This window comes from Cydia pomonella, chromosome 18 (genome assembly GCF_033807575.1).
Source record: "Cydia pomonella isolate Wapato2018A chromosome 18, ilCydPomo1, whole genome shotgun sequence".
NCBI classification, from domain to species: domain Eukaryota; kingdom Metazoa; phylum Arthropoda; class Insecta; order Lepidoptera; family Tortricidae; genus Cydia; species Cydia pomonella.
Window position 1 is genome coordinate 19,396,644 of NC_084720.1, and position 21,099 is coordinate 19,417,742.

Genomic DNA, 21,099 nt, shown 5'->3' on the forward strand with positions numbered 1-21,099 from the left:
AATCGCGTGGCTTCGAAAAATTGCAATTATAAATTAGAAGCACTTTCCACTAAGTTCTGACAGTCGAAGTAGCTAAGTGTTGTCAAAGCAATTAATTAGCGATAAAGTCCCCGCTTTCAAAGTTACTTAGATACCTCAATCGACCTTACAACATGGGACGTCGTTTAAAAAACTATACCTAATTCTACCATTGGCCCATTACCTAGGGCAGACATTAAATATTAAGCTACCCAAATATTACCTACTGGATTCTATCGAACCATTAACCTCACAAAATTATAATAAAATCGCGATCCAGCTCGATTTATCACCCTCTACATAAATTATGGACAGTCCCCCGTGCGTGCGCCAATCATTTCCCTTTCTTTATCGATTTTATCCATAACTGCAACAATTAACATAATTAATGAATCGTTGTATTATGAGAACGATATAATTTCACATGTACATGATGTACCACAGGGCTATTACCGGATGATACCACCAAGTTGTTACCATTAGAACAACAGGGGCATTCTTCATTTGTAACTACTGAAAATAGCTAAAATAGCTACGAAAATAATGCCAATACCTAGTTACTTGATTTTGAAAATGAACTTTTTTTTCCTGCCTTTCCGGTGGTAACTACTTACTGAGGAAAAATTGTAATACTACTTGTTCGCGAGTCTAACGCCATCTAGCGGGCATCACAAGAAGAGGCGGAGTTCCAAGCACGGCCGCGCGGGGGCGCGGCGATAGCCATCACTTTACGACCTCATACGACACGGCACACAAGCCGCTCTCGCGATTTTTTTGCCTTTTTATATAGAATCGCCAACGTTCTAACTTTTGTTAATTTCATTTAATATAATTTAAAATAAAAACAATTTGTAAAATTAAAATATAAACAAGTCATTGAAGAGACCCGTCTGCTGCTCCTGAAAGTAATTCAGATTCGCTAACCTCCCAAACATTGGACCTCCGAGCCGGAAGCTATCAACCAGCGCCAGGATCAGCAAGAAACGGTCAGGCCATCCATTCTTCACCTTCTCCCTTCAATCGTCATTGTGCTAAAACCGTGTCTATTTTGTAACCTTCCAGTGTCGAGCACGTGCCGCGTGGTGCACACGGCCGCCATTACGAGTCAACAACGAGTTTCGGGATTAAACTGTAAGTGCTTTACATTCTCTCACACACACCATGACTACTCCTAAAACATCAGTGACTCCAAGTACTTTAACTCTCGATATGAACGATTCGCGTACCTTGACACAAAGACGTGGCACACTCAAGGGTAAACTCACGTTGTTCGCTAAATATGTCGCTACGCTTAATCAGGCTAATTTAACGAATATCCAAAAAGTTGAGTTACAATTACGCATAAATAATGCCGCGAGCTATTATCAAGATTTCGATGTCGTTCAAACTAGAATCGAGGAGTTAGCAGATCCGAGTGACCTTCCTAAGCATTTAGATTACCGCGAAGAGTTCGAGGGGCAATATTATCAGACAGTGGCCGCAGCGTCCGAATTAGCTGACGTTGGCAACAGTCTCGTTGTTGCTAACGGCAGCGCCGCTGCCCCTGCCAGCACAGATTCCGTGGGTTATAAGGTTAAATTACCTACAATATCACTCCCCACCTTCGACGGTTCGTACGAGCATTGGTTAGGGTTTAGGGACACGTATACTTCTCTGATACACGATTCTAAGGACCTGGGTGCCATACAAAAGTTCCATTACCTGCGCGCAGCCTTAACCGGCACCGCTTTGCAAGTAATAAAGTCCTTGGAATTTTCAGCAGAGAACTATACGACCGCGTGGGAGCTTCTCGAAAACCGTTTCAATAATCATAGGTTACTAACACACAATTACGTAAAGTCACTTTTTAACACGCAATCATTAAATAAGGAATCTGCTACACAGATTAGAAGGCTGATTGACTCTGTGCTACGTTCCCTTCGTGCCCTAAAGACCCTAGGAGAACCTACGGATTCCTGGGACACGTTAGTCATTTATTTAATTGTCACGAAACTAGACGCATCTACGGAACGCGAGTGGGAGGAGCACAAGGGCTCAATCAACTTTAATCGGCAAGATTCTACCTCTCACATTAAGCTAACTGATTTGATTACTTTTTTACAAAATCGTGCAGATATGTTGGAATCTATTTCGGCTAATCATTCCAAAAATACGCACTCAAATTCGCATGACACTAAAAAGCCATCAAATCAGTCACAATCACACAATTTAAACGCAACGCATAGCTATGCTTCTAGCTCCACAGTTTCACAGTCACACATAAACAAATCCAGTTCCAAACGCACTTCGCCTCGCATTTGTCAAATGTGCAGCGCTAATCATCCGCTTTATTCGTGTAATAGTTTCCTTGATTTAACTGTTCCCGACAAAGTTAAATTGATTGAAGATAAGAAACTATGTCACAATTGTCTTCGCGCTGGTCACACAGTTGACAACTGCTTTTTTGGCCCGTGTAGGATCTGCCAGAAAAAACATAATAGCTTGATACATAGCTTGAGTAGTGACAGTGACGGTGCATCAGCTTCGGCTGGCAATGTAAACAACAAGCCACCGACAAGCGCTGTCCCCGCCACCTCGACTCATCACACTCTTACACTTAATTCGCACACACTCTCACCGCCGTTAAAACCGGTATTATTATGTACTGCAATAGCAGTAGTTGCCGATAGCAACAATAAATTACATAGGGCTAGAGTTTTTCTTGATAATGGCTCAGAACACAGTTATGTCGCACAATCTTTTATAGATAAATTAAAAACGCCTTTAGTACAGTCCACTTACAATATTTCAGGGTTAAGTAAATTAATCACGCAAACCACACACTCGTGTCAACTTAACCTACAGTCTATTACAGGTGACTACCATGCACGCATCAATTGCATGGTACTCCCTGTCTTAACGGAACCGCTGCCGACAGCAGCAATAAGCGCGCATTCCATTTGCATTCCAGATAATATTCAACTCGCGGACCCTAATTATTTCAAATCGTCAGATATTGATATATTGTTAGGCGGTGATTATTTCTGGGGCTTGTTAAATAAGGATCGTATTCCTCTCGCAGAAGGGCCTTATTTACAAGATACTAAACTTGGTTGGATCGTCGTGGGTCCGATTAATAATAAACGCATTAAATTAAATAAAACTACTTGTCATTTCACGCAAACTTTAGACGCACAATTAAAACAGTTTTGGGAGCTCGAGGAGGTTCCTAAGATAGGAGACGGACTGACTGACGACGAACGCGCCTGTGAACAGCTGTTCGCTTCGACTACGCAACGCGATAAAGATGGTCGTTTTTTGGTACGTTTACCCTTAAAGGAATCTGCTGATGCGCTCGGCGATACCTACGATATAGCTAGGAGTAGGTTCTTATCTTTAGAACGCAAACTCGAGCGTCTCCCGGAGCACAAAAAAATGTACTGCGATTTTATGCGCGAATACATTGAGCTAGGGCACATGTCACTTATACACACATACACAAAGCCTTATTGCTTTCTTGTACACCACTCTGTGTTAAAGGATAGTCTCACTACACGCTTAAGGGTTGTTTTTAATGGGTCAATGCCCACTAGTTCTGGGAAATCCCTGAACGATTTGCAATTAGTCGGGCCGACCATACAAAACGATATTTTTTCTATATTGTTACGTTTTCGCGAGCATAGATACGTTGCCTGCGCAGACGTAGCAAAAATGTACAGGCAAATCCTTATTCAACCAGACCAACGGAACCTTCAACTAATTTTGTGGCGAGAGAACCCTTCGGAGCCGCTAAATATTTACCAACTTAACACGGTAACTTTTGGTACTTCTTCTGGGGCCTTTCTGGCCATCCGCTGTCTCAATCAGCTGGCAAAAGAATGTGCTGACGAAGCGGTCTCTCGCACTATACTAGAAGACTGCTACGTAGATGACCTAATTACAGGAAATAATGATAAACACGTTTTAATTGATATCTGTGAAAAGGTCACCGACGTACTGCAGTCAGGCTGTTTCCCACTCCGAAAATGGGTGTTTAACTTTGACGTTTCGCAATTTTCCTCGTCAAAAATTACGTCACGTGAATTGTGTTTAGGCGATAACTGTCAAAGTAAAACACTCGGCTTAGGATGGACTAACAACACTGACGAATTTCATTACACGGCAAAAATACAACAGGATAATAATAACGAACCTATAACAAAGCGCAAAATATTATCAGTCATTTCACAAATGTATGACCCTCTCGGGCTACTTTCGCCAGCCATAATCATTGCAAAAATTTTACTCCAAAAACTATGGCTTTGCCGCTTAGATTGGGACTCGGAAGTGCCTGAGGATGTCGCATCAGCCTGGCGTACATACATACTCACACATACACAACACATACATAGCCTCCGCATTCCTCGTTATGTAATGAATGCGTATGCGCACTGCACACAGTTGCACTTTTTTTGTGATGCTAGTCAAGCGGCCTATGGGGCCTGTGCATATGTGCGTACGCTTTCGGGAGATAATAATGAGGTCATTACAGTGCATCTGTTGTGTTCTAAGAGTAAAGTCGCTCCCTTGAAATCCGTCAGTATCGCGAAACTTGAATTGCTAGGCGCGCTGTTAGCCGCTAGGTTGTACTCAAAAATAATGAAATCGCTTAAAGTGAAATTCGATTCTGTTTATTTTTGGTGTGATAGTACAATCGTTCTTGGGTGGATCCGAATGTCACCCCACACGCTTAAAACGTTTGTTCAAAACAGAGTGTCGGAAATAAACGAGTTAACCGGGAGCGCGCAGTGGTTACATGTAAGTAGCAAGAATAACGCAGCTGATTTAGTTAGCCGCGGCCTTGAACTTGACGCGCTTATCAACAATTCGTTCTGGTTCAATGGACCGCCCTTTTTGCATGAACCAGAATCTAACTGGTTACCTAGTACTTTATCGCGCACTTCCAAAATAATACCGGTTGATTTACCTGAAATAAAAACAAACACAATTAGTATGACAGGCCAAATTAACACCGATGTATTCCAATTCGACAGGTTTTCGTCATTTAACCGCTTAAGGCGCGCGGGTGCTTATGTTTTACGATTTGTAAACAACACACGCATTAAAAACAAAATAAATCGTAAAACTGGCCCGCTGACTGTTGACGAATTGAATGCATCGATGCAACAACTGGCGCGTCTTTCGCAAATGAAATCTTTTCCTGTTGAGTATGATAAGATGATAAATAACTTACCTGTTAAACACACGCGCGGGATTCATAAATTAAATGTATTTCTAGACACAGATAGTCTGATAAGGGTCGGTGGTCGTATTAGTAATGCGACTAGTTTTACATACGACAAAAAACATCCGATTTTGCTTTGTTCGAAACATCATTTCACACAGCTTTTGTTTCAGAGTGAACACATACGATTACTGCATGCTCCACCTAGTCTTCTGCTTGCTACTATCAAAGACTGCTGGTGGCCTCTCGGAGGCACTAATTTAGCAAAGCGTGTGGTACGCACCTGTGTAACCTGCATCCGCATGAAGGCGAAAACGTTTGCACCTATTATGGGTAACTTACCTTCATTACGTTTGGAACCTGGGTTCGCCTTTATGAGCTGCGGGGTAGACTACGCGGGGCCAGTATATGTACTTAATCGTAGAGGTAGGGGAGCTAAACCTCAAAAGGCTTACATCTGTCTGATAGTATGCTTCACGACGCGCGCGGTTTATCTTGATTTGGTCACAAGTCTTAGTACCGAAGGATACCTACTCGCACTTAAACGCTTCATTTCGCGCCGTGGTAAGCCTAACGTCATATATTCCGACAATGGCCGTTGCTTTGTAGGGGCAATGAAAGAACTTTCGTCGTTCCTACAGGGTAACGCGAGTAATATCATTGAGTGCGCCGCTAATGATAACATTAATTTGCATTTTAACCCCCCTTATGCTCCACATATGTCAGGTTTGTGTGAGAGAGCTGTACAGTCTTGCAAATATCACCTGAAGCGCGTTATTGGCAACGCGAATTTAACTTTTGAGGAATTTAGCACGGTTTTGGCACAGTCCGAAGCCCTACTGAATTCCAGACCCATGCATCCTCTTTCCACAGACCCAAACGACCTTTCCGCATTAACTCCAGCGCATTTCCTTATTGGCCGACCGCTGACAGCGCCGCCCTACAAGGACTTGACGACAGAGACGGGTCGGCTCCCACGCTACAAGATGCTGGAGAAAATGCGACAACACTTTTGGCAGCGGTGGTCAAAACAATATATTTCTGAGCTTCAAACCAGAACGAAGTGGCAGACTCACGGCCAGGATATCGTTCACAACTCCCTAGTTCTGGTCAAGGAAGATAATCTACCACCCCTCAAATGGCGTTTGGGACGGGTGGTAGCTTTGTTCACAGGAAACGACGGAGTTTCTCGCGTCGCTGACGTAAAAACAGCGAGCGGGGTCATACGCAGGGCTTTCACTAAGCTTTGCCCTCTCTTGATGCCGCCAGAGAGTGAAGCTGCGCCAACCCCATCCACATCACCACAACCACATTGAAAGCGGGTGCTTTCAAGGCCGGGGGCATGTTCGCGAGTCTAACGCCATCTAGCGGGCATCACAAGAAGAGGCGGAGTTCCAAGCACGGCCGCGCGGGGGCGCGGCGATAGCCATCACTTTACGACCTCATACGACACGGCACACAAGCCGCTCTCGCGATTTTTTTGCCTTTTTATATAGAATCGCCAACGTTCTAACTTTTGTTAATTTCATTTAATATAATTTAAAATAAAAACAATTTGTAAAATTAAAATATAAACAAGTCATTGAAGAGACCCGTCTGCTGCTCCTGAAAGTAATTCAGATTCGCTAACCTCCCAAACACTACTTATTCTGTTGGCTCAGCGACCCAAAATGAGACTTGGCCTCCGACACAAGACAGCGCCGCTTTTCTCGGTCCTGTGCGACATCTCGCGAATTGTCGACTCGAAGTTCATGCAGATCCGCCTCCACCATGTCGCTCCAGCTATGACTGGGGCATCCGAGCTAGGCGAGACTTTAGTGAATTGGTAAGCACAGGTACCAATGCGGGAATTTTGGGTGTAATCCCATTTGTCCCGCCCCACTTAACTGCCGCTATATATGAGGCGGGGGTAAATGAGAATAATTTCTATAAAAACACATTCCCGGCGGGGTCAAATAGGAACGCACCGAATTTTGTTTTCTCGTTTTTTTGTGGTAACAATTTAGGGGTAACAGGTAGGAATAGCCCTAAAAGCCTGGTTCATGCCATATTTTCAAAGGGGGAGTAATCTATGCCTTTCTAAGCCAAAAGGTTTGTCATTGAAATTATCACCTTAAATATTGGGACGCAGTTATTCTAATTCATTAGAATTACCAACCACCACCATTCATTAGAATTATAAACCATTAGGTTTTATTAGTCATGAAGCGTGAATTTTGACTGTAGAAGGGGATAAAATTGGTAATCAATTATACTTATGAATTGTATTATTCATTCTATCATATCGTTAAAGAACTTTTAGATCCATACGGCCTCCGGATACTTGCAAACGGATCCGATGTCGGATACGAACAAGGGTTGTTTTCCGTTTCACGAAATATAAGAATGTTTAATAATATTTGACGCCGGTAACGTAATAACTAATAAATAAATAAAAAATAAAACCCCCAACAAACCCCATTTTATGCCATAAATGCCTTAAGTTTTGGAAAAGATCTGATACTCTTTTAAACTTTGGATCAATTTTTATGAAACATAGCTAAGACCCACCGCAAGAAATCTCGCTTTCACGCAAAAAAACCGCATCGAAATCATCCCATCCGTTGAAGACCTACAATGCCTCAGATGGACAGACATTATTGGCGTTAAATATAAACACGCCTCTTTTTGTGTCGGGAGTAAAAAAAATATACCTTGTCCCGAATTGCTAGGAATGATCAAGTCCCCTCCTAGTTCACTGACTACGCCCTTGGCATTGGGCTAACATGAGAACTAAGGTAGGACGTTATTGACCGTCATACTCCCTGGCAACCCCACATTGTCTTTTTTTTATTACCATATGAGGATAGGGAGTTGATAGGGAGCGTGCATGAACTGTAGGAGGCAGCACAGGAGCCGTCAGATTTTTGGCGCGAGGCGTAAATGTGATGTTTATTGTTCCAATGTAGCCCACAAGATGGCAGAACCTACCATGCAAAACAAAACACGTGACGTGTAAATTTACATGTTTATTGTTCTGATTCAGGCCACAAGATGGCAGACCCTCCAACACGCACGGTCCCTATTTAGTACACAATTGGTACTTAATTTGTAATTAGGTGAAAAAAAATTGTACATCTCAGTTTAGGAGTAAAAGCCAAATAAAATTGGGGTTTTGTAGTACATCTCACCAGCAACCCCTACCGCATTTCCAGCAAAACGAGGTTGGAGAAATTACTTGTAATTTTATTCTCAAATAAATAAGTTAATTTTGTTTAGTAAATTTTTTTAAACCTCATAGTTGCCACGAAAATTGTAAATTAAACCAACTCCCAGTTCTAATTTAAATTGGTTACGAGTAGGTATATTGTGGTACCACGCACGAAGTCATTTACGACGTATCAGTCATACTGGTGCGTGACTAAATAATATAATAATTAAACTTGTTGGTGGTGTCAACCCTGCTAGCAGTGGCGATGTGCGCCCGCTAGGCGGGCTCTTTGGCTGTTGTCATCTATGGGTACCTAGAGCAACAACCCGCTTAGTTGTCTGATATCCGAGTAACTGTTACGAGCGCCCACTAGGCGGGTTCCTGGCAGTGAATGTGTGAAGGATTCAGGCGTAAATAAAATACTGCAACGCCGTTTAAACACAATATATTATTAAAAAAGAAAACAATACAATATAAGAACAATATTGTGGATCATTTACAGTCCCGGCGGCGGCGCGCCACACGGCACGACACGGACACGACACGACAAGCGTACAATACACACACGCTGATATATACATGAAGCTTTGTTATACATAGTTACAAAAGTTTACACACAAAGCTAGAGGGCGTTTTAAGAGATATTTTTTTTTGTTTTGGTAATGTTATGTTATTGTTATTTACATATAATTGGAGAAAATAAATCTATTTTTGTTTTTACCAGTCTCCTCGGGCCTACTGTGAACACCGAAGTTCGCAAATTTCGGGCATCTTTATAATATTGTTAAAGAAAATTTGTAACTAATTTACATATATGGGTATATTACCTGAAATAAATAGTTCAATTCAATTCAAAAATTCAATTCAATTCAATTCAATATAATATACTGCCAAAATTAGAACAGTAGAACTATATTTTGTTGTTAGCAACTACGTTGTATTGGCAAATTCTTGTAGTTATAATTTGGGGATGCGAGTCCCCCGCTGAATAAAGAGTCACATTGATTGCTGTCATTCCCCTGTTCTCTCAAATATTACAATATAACTTTTATACAACGTAAATTACGATTACAAATAAAATGTACGAATATATGGAAGTATAAATAACATAACATTTCCATAAGCCTAATAAGAAAATATTTCTAAAAACGCCTAATTTATTGCTGGTTTCGATCTCTGCAGCGCGTCGCCGCCGCCGCCCTCGGAACCACCGCGACATATCGGCGCAGAGCAGAATAGCCCCGCGGTACATCGGCGAAACCATACGCCTGCGATATATGTCGCGGAGAGAGAGCAGCACTATACTAAGCATATACACGCAGGATTCTGGCGTATCATATAAATATAACTATGTTAATCTTGGCGGGGCCCGCGTCTGACTTAAGGTAATAAAGCGATTTCTTCAAGTTATAATATGGTTAGAATTAAAATTTAGTCACATTGTAAGCAATTGAACGCCGCTAAGAAAAATCACTAATATGTATGAGATCTTAGTTTGACAAATATACGGGTTGTAATATCTCACTCACTCGTCTATAAATGTCACTGGCGTTCGAAAGGTGGTTTATTATTATTAAGATACCATGCTAGACTGAGTTTTATAAAAATTTATAGAAGTTACCCTAGCGAAATTATGATTACACAATAATTGCAACTCTTAAGTAGCTTATGTTATGAACACATTTTACATTTCATAGAGACAATACTATCATGAATTCTACAAAATATTAACACATTCACTGCCGGGAACCCACCTGGTGGGCGCTCGTGAACTTTGTTCAGATGCCGGACAAAAAACGGCGCACTACCCCAGAAACCGGTGGTCTATAGCTGCGTACAAAACAACCCGCCCAGCGGGTTGTCCGGCATCTGAACAAAGTTCACGAGCGCCCACCAGGTGGGTTCCCGGTTTCTGGGGTAGTGCGCCGTTTTTTGTCTGGCAGTGAATGTGTTAAAGAAATAAGTAATCCATTCTCAAACCTTTGATACAAAAAAACATTGTACATAACTAACTGATACAATTATTCCCAATAATTTGTTATGGAACGTAGTCGACTTTATTGCATGGCAGTATATATTTTAGAAACATTCTTAAGCTAGTTTTCCATTCTTGGCCATTATACGTTACAGGGAATAAGGGATATTGCGATTTCTTCTCGATGCAAAGTTGCGTCCCGTAAAGGCGCCGGGGCCTAATGTAATTGCACGAGGCAAAATGAACAGCTGTTACTATGGAACCGACCGCGCCATCGCGAAAATAGTACATTACGATACAAGTGCGAAAAATAGGAAATTCGAAACGAGTGGCGATAAATTAAAACACGACCGAAGGGAGTGTTTTAAATCGACACGAGTTGCGAATTACCTATTCGCACATGTATCGTACAACGTTTTACAGTACATATGGCCCTTTAAATGTTCGACACAGTAACGTAATATGCTACTTCTCGCACTAGTGCTATAAAGTAGCCCCGCACTAGTGCTATATGTACTGTAAACATTATTTCAATACATTTCGGCTGATCAGCAGGGCTACGATGGTCGCCTTTTTATCGTGTCACCACGCCTCTCACGTTCTAACCAAATAAGTGGGAAAGTGACACATGACACTACGGGCGATAAAACTTGACAATTCTATCCGTGCAGGATAGCATTGTCGAATTTTATCGCCCGTAGGGTAAAAGAAATCGCGACTTCTCATAGTGAAAGTAACAGGTGAAAAACACTGTCAAGCCTTATTGAGCTTACTGTGGGACTTGGTCAAATTGTGTAATAATGTCCTTTAATATTTTTTTTTTATTTGACGTTAATTTCCAAAAGCATCGCTTTCCATAGCCAAATAGCTATATTAAAGAAGCAGCCCCCGCGGCCCCGCCCGGGCTCCCTGCACGTGTACAGTCGAGTGCAAAAATATGTGTCGAAAGAATCGTCTCATAAATATGGTACTACGCTCTTATACTCGTACGCTGTACACGACGCGCTCGCCGCCGCACGACGCCGACACGCACATTCTAATATTCACATGTTTATAATATAAATAATATACCGATGACTGAATTTAAACATTAAACTTCTTCTACGGATTCCAGTCTCGTGTTTTTAGTCACTCGCGCGACATGTTTCGGAGAGCCTAGGTCTCTATCTCAAGCACTAACAGTGCGAGCGTTCACGACGGCCGTGCTTCGCGTACTGCTGCGCGCCGCGTCGCACGCTGTGTCGCACGAGTGACTAAACCTGAGTGGAATCCGTAGAATTAGTTTAATACCAATAACTGCTTTTCAATGCCAATCATTGGGTAATATCTTGGACTCGGTCATTAGAAAGGCCGAAGTCTCGCAATCAGGTATGGAATATACTGTATACAGTGTAGTGTACACAATGTAGTGTAGACAGCTGCAAAAATAACTAAACAGATCGATTGCTTTAATTGACCAGGGGCCGTAGCACGGTCTCATATTTATAGCCCGTCATCATGCCGGTCACGTTTTAAGTATGAAACTGACAGGCATAGTGACAGGCGATAAAAATGGAACCATGCTGCTACCGCTGAAAACGATTCTACGGTCAAAAGCATAAAGCTTGTGTAGGTAGTTTGGAATTTTTTTCCACGTACTGTTTTCTCCTATTTTTGAATTAAGTGTGCAATAAAAAATATTTGTATGGTTAACTTGATTACACAATGAAAATGCGATTATCGTGCGACTGCGGCGTTGTGCGACTGCGACTTGCGACTGGCGCTCGCCAGTCTAAACCTACGCATAAAACTTATACAAAAATTGATTGACGAACCAACAATATGGACCAACGCAATTATTTATTATTACAAGGAGGTTGCCGATGAATCTAGAATGTGTAATCTATGAATTAGTATGATTGGTAGCCTAATGCAAGTTGAATCTACATAAAAAAACCTTCTCCAGCAATCTATTTGCTTAGGCTGCTGGTACTAAAATCAACACTCTATAGTGAAAAATAGTAAAGCTTTTTCACATTGACATATGTAAATTTCTCAGGCAAATGGTATTACTTTTTCAAATCAAAGTATACCCATTTTTTTATAATGATGTTGACATCAAAAAGTTACCATTTACCTGATACATCAAATAAATTATAAAGTGTATTGATTTTGCACCAGTTTTTAACATAAAACATGTTAAAATATCTCGCCACAGATGACCAATTCTAGATGCACCGTAGCCAACGCAGTCATTATTTAAAATTAAACCACAACGATCACTCGTACTCGTAAAGTCCTCCACTCACTTGTTCACTCCACACGTCACTTAAGGCATTGAGTGTGCGTTAATTCGTTAAGGTAAATTGATCTTTATTTACAAAGTCACTCGGCTTGTTTCCGCACGGCACTGTCCTCGCCTGGGGTTGCATATTGAAGTAAAAGTTTGGAAATGTATAGTAAGTTGCAGGTCACATATAGTTATATCTATGTTAAATTTGCTGCTATTTGTTGTAGAGGTTGAAAGTATTTTTTTAACAAGATACCATTTTATCGTGTTTTTTTATATACCATCGTATAACTTTGGCTTTTGGAAACCTGGTTTGCGCTTCTTTTTAGGTGTCCTTTCTTTTTGATGAAAGTATTTTGCAACAAGGTGGCGAAAGTTGTGGATTACTTAGTATCTATAGGTCGTTATAATTTTATTGTCAGTTCAAAACCTTCTTTCTTTTACCAAACCACAGAACATTCCTGTAAAAATGCAGCATTTTTGAAATGTATTTTACAGTACATATGGTGCTACTTTTCCACACTAGTGCGTAAAATTAGCACATTATGTAACTGTGTCGAAAATTTAAAGGGTCACATGTACTGTAAAACGTTGTACGATAGATGTGCGAATAGGTAATACGCAACTCGTGTCGATTTAAAATACTGCCTCCGGTCGTGTTTTAATTTATCGTCACTCGTTACGAATTTCTTATTTTTCGCACTTGTATCGTAAGCAACTATTCTGAAAGTTATCCTTCTGGCTACTTTTTGATTAATTTTATGACTCCCTAAGGCCTATTTCCATTTATTCCTACTGTCATCGTCCAATGGGAACAATTGAGACATTAGGCGGGGGCAACAGACTGTGTTACTTTTACTTCATTATGCAATCGGAAGTCGGCGTTACATCGGACCGGTCCAGTGTAGAATAATTAGTTGGCAATCAGTAGTTGGGTCACATTCGGCATCCTCCGACGACCCCCCGCCCCCGCCCGCGGCCTGCAAACGGGAATGGGTTTCTAATTTATTGTTTGCTGTCAATTCATATAACAAACTTAATCTATAATACATTTTTTCTCAAACTTGCTATGAAATGATGACATGACTTACGTCAAATTAGACCCGGAAATACTACATAGATATCAGGTGCGATGAGTGAAGATGAAAAAAAAACCTATAAGCAAAATTCTGCCAGTATGCTTTTTTTGCGCTACGACGCAGGCAGGGCAGCAAGGCGGTACCTGGGGGGTACAGTGCAGTACAGTCAGTGACGTACCCGGGCGGGCGCGGCGTGTGGTCGCGGGCGAGCACAGTCAGCGGCGCAGCAAGGCGGTACCTGGGGGGTACAGTGCAGTACAGTCAGTGACGTACCCGGGCGGGCGCGGCGTGTGGTCGCGGGCGAGCACAGTCAGCGGCGCAGCAAGGCGGTACCTGGGGGGTACAGTGCAGTACAGTCAGTGACGTACCCGGGCGGGCGCGGCGTGTGGTCGCGGGCGAGCACAGTCAGCGGCGCAGCAAGGCGGTACCTGGGGGGTACAGTGCAGTACAGTCAGTGACGTACCCGGGCGGGCGCGGCGTGTGGTCGCGGGCGAGCACAGTCAGCGGCGCAGCAAGGCGGTACCTGGGGGGTACAGTGCAGTACAGTCAGTGACGTACCCGGGCGGGCGCGGCGTGTGGTCGCGGGCGAGCACAGTCAGCGGCGCAGCAAGGCGGTACCTGGGGGGTACAGTGCAGTACAGTCAGTGACGTACCCGGGCGGGCGCGGCGTGTGGTCGCGGGCGAGCACAGTCAGCGGCGCAGCAAGGCGGTACCTGGGGGGTACAGTGCAGTACAGTCAGTGACGTACCCGGGCGGGCGCGGCGTGTGGTCGCGGGCGAGCACAGTCAGCGGCGCAGCAAGGCGGTACCTGGGGGGTACAGTGCAGTACAGTCAGTGACGTACCCGGGCGGGCGCGGCGTGTGGTCGCGGGCGAGCACAGTCAGCGGCGCAGCAAGGCGGTACCTGGGGGGTACAGTGCAGTACAGTCAGTGACGTACCCGGGCGGGCGCGGCGTGTGGTCGCGGGCGAGCACAGTCAGCGGCGCAGCAAGGCGGTACCTGGGGGGTACAGTGCAGTACAGTCAGTGACGTACCCGGGCGGGCGCGGCGTGTGGTCGCGGGCGAGCACAGTCAGCGGCGCAGCAAGGCGGGACCTGGGGGGTACAGTGCAGTACAGTCAGTGACGTACCCGGGCGGGCGCGGCGTGTGGTCGCGGGCGAGCACAGTCAGCGGCGCAGCAAGGCGGTACCTGGGGGGTACAGTGCAGTACAGTCAGTGACGTACCCGGGCGGGCGCGGCGTGTGGTCGCGGGCGAGCACAGTCAGCGGCGCAGCAAGGCGGTACCTGGGGGGTACAGTGCAGTACAGTCAGTGACGTACCCGGGCGGGCGCGGCGTGTGGTCGCGGGCGAGCACAGTCAGCGGCGCAGCAAGGCGGTACCTGGGGGGTACAGTGCAGTACAGTCAGTGACGTACCCGGGCGGGCGCGGCGTGTGGTCGCGGGCGAGCACAGTAAGCGGCGCAGCAAGGCGGTACCTGGGGGGTACAGTGCAGTACAGTCAGTGACGTACCCGGGCGGGCGCGGCGTGTGGTCGCGGGCGAGCACAGTCAGCGGCGCAGCAAGGCGGTACCTGGGGGGTACAGTGCAGTACAGTCAGTGACGTACCCGGGCGGGCGCGGCGTGTGGTCGCGGGCGAGCACAGTCAGCGGCGCAGCAAGGCGGTACCTGGGGGGTACAGTGCAGTACAGTCAGTGACGTACCCGGGCGGGCGCGGCGTGTGGTCGCGGGCGAGCACAGTCAGCGGCGCAGCAAGGCGGTACCTGGGGGGTACAGTGCAGTACAGTCAGTGACGTACCCGGGCGGGCGCGGCGTGTGGTCGCGGGCGAGCACAGTCAGCGGCGCAGCAAGGCGGTACCTGGGGGGTACAGTGCAGTACAGTCAGTGACGTACCCGGGCGGGCGCGGCGTGTGGTCGCGGGCGAGCACAGTCAGCGGCGCAGCAAGGCGGTACCCGGGGGGTACAGTGCAGTACAGTCAGTGACGTACCCGGGCGGGCGCGGCGTGTGGTCGCGGGCGAGCACAGTCAGCGGCGCAGCAAGGCGGTACCTGGGGGGTACAGTGCAGTACAGTCAGTGACGTACCCGGGCGGGCGCGGCGTGTGGTCGCGGGCGAGCACAGTCAGCGGCGCAGCAAGGCGGTACCTGGGGGGTACAGTGCAGTACAGTCAGTGACGTACCCGGGCGGGCGCGGCGTGTGGTCGCGGGCGAGCACAGTCAGCGGCGCAGCAAGGCGGTACCTGGGGGGTACAGTGCAGTACAGTCAGTGACGTACCCGGGCGGGCGCGGCGTGTGGTCGCGGGCGAGCACAGTCAGCGGCGCAGCAAGGCGGTACCTGGGGGGTACAGTGCAGTACAGTCAGTGACGTACCCGGGCGGGCGCGGCGTGTGGTCGCGGGCGAGCACAGTCAGCGGCGCAGCAAGGCGGGCAGGTCGGCGAAGGCGCAGGCGCCGAGCCCCGCGCGCGACATGCGACGCAGTAGTGCTCGCGAGTGCGACACGCACGCCTCCACCGGCGACGTCCACTGCATGCCCATTGATTCTGGAACGACAAACGGTTCTTTAAATAACTATACCACATTTTAAGTCTCGCCGCGGTCATCAGTGACCACGTGCGGGGGCGACGAGCGTGCAAGGACGGACGCCTGCGCCGGGCGCCGTACCTAGGATGGCGGAGTTGAGCGCCGCGCACACCGCCTCGCGCCGCACGGGCTGCAGCTGCCAGCCCACGGGGCTGTCCCACGGGTTGCTGTACGCCAACAAACTGAACGCGTCCTGAAATTACAAACGAAAAAAAAAACATTTTATTACATGTGAGCTCAACGAGGGCGGGAGGGGGTTAGGGTCGGCAACGCGCATGTAACTCCTATGGAGTTGCAGGCGTACATAGGCTACGGATACTGCTTACCATCAGGCGGGCCGTATGCTTGTTTGCCACCGACGTAGTATAAAAAAAAAATGTCATGCACATCACCAAATTTAAAAAGTCACAATATTCAATAAAAATTAACGTAGTATACAATTTCTCAAAAGTATTTTACTGGTCGACAACACGAGCGACCACATACCATATTTACCATAATATTCGATAAGTAAACACAATATTCGACAATTGGTCACAATATTCGACCGCCGGTCACAATATTCGACAGTTGGTCACAACATTACTAAATTCAATTTTTAAGTTTGGTCAACGAACGAACCTACACCAAACAGTTCGCTAAGTTTGATTAGGATATTTACTCATTCAAAAAAGGGCGGCTTTCAAATTGGGAAGGTATCGAGTTCGAACCCCAGCCAATTCTGTATAACGATTCTCAGAATGCTGAAGCCGGACAACGCTAAGATGAGAAAGGATTTTCCTTGCCCATTTATAGAGCCTTTGTAATAATAATAAATCATTTATTCCAGACAAGGTTTACATTTTTTTCCATGGCCACTTTCTTTCTGTTGTACCTTTGGCCCATACTTCCAGCATGGCTTTGGGATAGTTGTATGGCACATACCTCCAGCATGGCTTTGTGGTAGTTGTCTTGGCTCAGCTTCTGGCTCGCCGCGTACAGCTCGCGCCCGAAGGCGAGCATCCTCTCCACGGAGGCGCGGTTCCCGCAACCCTCTGCGTCTGCACACGACATTATATTACAACAATGTCGAAAACATGTGGACAATGATAGAACGGAGAAAGAAGCAGTTTATATATTATATCCTTGAATTAGTAAATTGCCATGGATAAAAACAATTATTTCATTTAGATCAAAGGTCAAGTTTTTTAAGTTTTACGAATTGGCCTTGCTTGAATAGTTATAATTAAGACGATGTTCCTATAACAATTTAGTGGTTAAAAACTGTGTGCTTCTCCGGTTTTCATAGAAAAGTATGGCCTCAAAATATTAAGTTGAGACGAAAGTGCAATGAGTTCGTGAATTAATGGAGATTAAAAAATTGTCTTTAGAAGGTCAATCGTTTCGAAAGTATAAGTGAGTTAATGTAAGCATTTTGTAAGCCTAAATAAATACTTGAGCGTCTAAAGACCACTAAAGTCTGGATAGTTGGCAAAACTATATTCTGATCTGAATGCATATAAGCTTGGTATCTTCCTTACCTAAAGGGTTTTTTTGCCCATAGATATTTGTACATTATATGGTCACATTGGTCTGACTTCACTTGACAAGACTTGACAACACACATAGTCTCGAAATGAATTGCATATTCAGAGATGTAACTATTTTAACATTTATCACAAACGGTGCAAGGTTGGAGTTTATTGAGAATAGAACACCGGTTTAACCCAGTAGTCGGTATTAGGGTTCCTGGGTAAAATGTCACTGGTTGGCAAGTGTTATAACCAAGTTAGTAATTCATACTTGGACATTTTTACTAAAGAATCATACAAATCCCAGGCTAGTGTTACAAACGTCCATTATATCCAATGCCACAAAAATCTAATGCAACTTTAAGAAACAGCAATCCTCAATATGACGTTCACTCGAATCAAACATTCATTAATTTTATCGGACGTTTAAAGTCTAAGACGAATTCGTGCTTCGAATTAGATAGTTAATATTGATGTCCCTTACGGCTCTGTACATTATGCGGACCACAAAAAATATCACGCGGTACCCATCTTTTCAGCTGTCAGTATCGGATAGCAGTAGCCCTCAGCGTGCTTCTTAAATTTTAAGCACATATCTTGTACAAATAATGATACTTAATTATATTTAATGCCACCAAAAACTGTTGTCACTTTCGCAACGTAACAAACTTATTATGGCACTAGCTCTAATAGACACTTGTGAAACTGTGCAAGAAAACCAGTGGATTGAAGGGTCGCCCGCCACACCCATGCACTCGAACCCCGAGACCAATAACATGACGATACTGTAGGAGTCATACATACGATACTATACGTAGATAGATATAAAGCATATCGGCATGCGAGACGTACCTTGTTGCATGCTCATATCGTTGTTAGTTTAGTCGACCATAAATAAGAATACCAGTAATAATTCATCCATTAACTTCAAGACTTTGAAGTCATTCTGATATTAATATTTCTTTACACTTGTGATCATAAATGTGGCTTCCATCAGAGAAGGGTCCTTATGCTTCAAGTGCAATAAGAACCTTTTTATCAGAATTTCTGTTAGAATTATAGATAAAATGGATCTTATGCACTTGAAGTATAAGGACTCTTCTGTGATGGAAAGCCGCAAATTGTAAAATTTCAAAAGGAAAAAAGCACACGCTTTGCTTTACCAATGTCAATATAATTATTTTATTAAACTTGGCAATAATCATTAAACATACGTTGCTTTCAGTGAGTAAGAACGAAGAATTAATTAATGTTCTATTACATATAACACAATTGTAGTCCAGTTAGACAGATGAATTCATACGGTCTTGATACCGACTTCATTTTAATTGAAAACAGGAAACCATAATAATTGTATACTCTTTAAAATAGATATTTGTTTTATTCTAATAGGTCAACACCATGCAAAAATAAGTCCCAACTGACACAGCTACACTACAAAAACATACTTCAAGCAAATAAGTTTTGTTTTTCAAAAATAAAACTTAACTAAAGTACTTACTGTTTCCAAGCTAAGAATATTTTATGGTTTACGATGGACGTAAAGAAGGAGTTAAATAAGGAATACAAAAGATAGTAAAAGAGAGGAGTTAGGATTTACTAATAAGAAGTTAAAGAAAATATGGAATTTAATATTGTAACCGAAGAAGTAAACAAAATTTTAACACATTGCTCCAACAAAAAAATCTTATTGAATGTAGCTTGGTTAATAAAAAAGCAAAACAAATACAATTACAAAAAAATATTGGTAAAGTTGAAAAAAACAAGTCATTTCCGTTAATTAGTAAAGCCGAAGAAACACAATAAAAATCATATATTGAAGAGAATTGGTATACATACTTTAAGGGGATTATCATTCCGGGAGGAAAGAGGTAAAAATGATAAAGACGAACCTTTTCAATTCCTCAACTTACAATCATAAATTGACCAATAGTAGCAATAAGCTTTACGAATGGTCAGACACCTGTGACAGTATATTACAAGTCAAAAATTAATGACATATAAGTCAAGGAATGGCCGACGTCCATGAGAATGATGAGATTGAAGCGAGCCCACCAACACACCGAACCGCTGTCTCGTGACGAACGCAGTCACGTGATCATGTTGAGCGTCATAAATGCACATGTAAAATTCTTCACTATGTGTATGCGACTGTTCGTCAAGTTTACCACGATAACCGTAAGTTTTTCTATCTATTTTGAATTCTGAAATCCCTTATCTACTCGAAGGTTAGCTGGAAGAGATCCCTTATAAAGTGATTACTACTACTAAAACCAAAATCGAGAGTATGTTATTATCGATCCTCATAACACCCAACAGTTTATTTTTTTACCCACCCAAACCCAAATTAAGCAAAGCTTATATTATGGGTCCTAGACAAAGATACATATATAGATAAATACATAAGTACTTATATACATAGAAAACACCAATGACTCAGGAACAAGTATCTGTGTTCATCAGAACAAAAATGCCCTTACTGGAATTCGAATCCGGTCTCATCGGCTTCATAGGCAGGGTCATTACCCACTAAGCCAGACCGGTCGTCAATTACATATAATATAACATTAGAGGATTCGTCACAAATATTCGACGGTTTTTCCAAGCATTCGACATTTAGTTATATGTGACGCTGTCTCTCGACGATATTTCCTAATATTCGACAAGAAGCCCAAAATATTCGAGTATATCTTCCGGTATTCGACAATTAGTCACAAATATTCGACAACTGGTCACAAATATTCGGCGATATCTCACAATATTCGACATTTAGTCACAAATATTCGACAACTGGTCACAAATATTCGGCGATATCTCACAATATTCGACATTTAGTCACAAATATTCGACGATATCTCACAATATTCGACATTTAGTCACAAATATTCGACAACCAGTCGCACCATTCTACGGTCGGTCCCAACATACGACGCCTGATCACATGAGAGCGTTCGTCCGTAGTGTTCTAGGATACCAACCCTTGTGGAAGTCCGGCATGAGCTGGTGCACGCTGGCCGTGACGCCGGGCATGCCCTTCACCGGCTCCGCACCTACAACCACGCGCCCGCTCACCGTCACCCGCGGCTAGCGGCTCCGGCCGGCCCTCGCCGCACGGCAACCCGGCGCTACACTTACTAAATAGCGAGTAGCTAGCAAACACGGCATAAACGGTGGCCGATGCCACTGGAGATGGCGCTATGGTAAATTACCTACAGATAATTCAGGGAGAATTTACGGTATAATTTATAATGGCTAATATCCCATTTCTGACAGACGACCC

The 21,099-nt window shown here is 44.1% G+C and overlaps 2 protein-coding genes across 4 annotated transcripts in view; one reads left to right on the top strand and one right to left on the bottom strand.

Moving 5' to 3' along the window:
- Positions 1–1,155: 1,155 nt before the first annotated feature.
- On the top strand, positions 1,156–6,537 carry LOC133527922 (uncharacterized). The gene is made up of 3 exons (XM_061865118.1): positions 1,156–4,794; positions 5,395–5,554; positions 6,095–6,537. The coding sequence occupies exons 1-3, from the start codon at positions 1,180–1,182 to the stop codon at positions 6,535–6,537; spliced, it is 4,218 nt and encodes a 1,405-aa protein (XP_061721102.1). The 5' UTR covers positions 1,156–1,179.
- Positions 6,538–11,155: 4,618 nt separating this feature from the next.
- The window catches only part of LOC133527457 (ran-binding protein 10), a 77,943-nt gene continuing 67,999 nt past the window's right edge, over positions 11,156–21,099 (bottom strand). For 2 of the 3 annotated variants that reach the window (XM_061864477.1, XM_061864478.1), the window contains 5 exons: positions 20,798–20,869; positions 17,233–17,348; positions 16,390–16,501; positions 16,098–16,268; positions 11,156–13,635 (listed from right to left, as the gene is read on the bottom strand). In XM_061864477.1, coding sequence (XP_061720461.1) covers positions 16,135–16,268; positions 16,390–16,501; positions 17,233–17,348; positions 20,798–20,869 — 434 coding nt within the window. In that variant the 3' untranslated portion in view covers positions 11,156–13,635; positions 16,098–16,134. The remainder of the gene's footprint in view (positions 13,636–16,097; positions 16,269–16,389; positions 16,502–17,232; positions 17,349–20,797; positions 20,870–21,099) is intronic. The other variant, XM_061864480.1, reaches the window with a different exon arrangement.

Coding starts and splice junctions, on each gene's coding strand:
- LOC133527922 (XM_061865118.1), top strand. CDS start 1,180: ATGACTACTCCTAAAACATCAGTGACTCCAAGTACTTTAACTCTCGAT. Junction 4,795..5,394: donor GGAGCGCGCAGTGGTTACAT/GTAAGTAGCAAG, acceptor CTTTTGTTTCAG/AGTGAACACATACGATTACT. Junction 5,555..6,094: donor AACGTTTGCACCTATTATGG/GTAACTTACCTT, acceptor CTCTTTCCACAG/ACCCAAACGACCTTTCCGCA.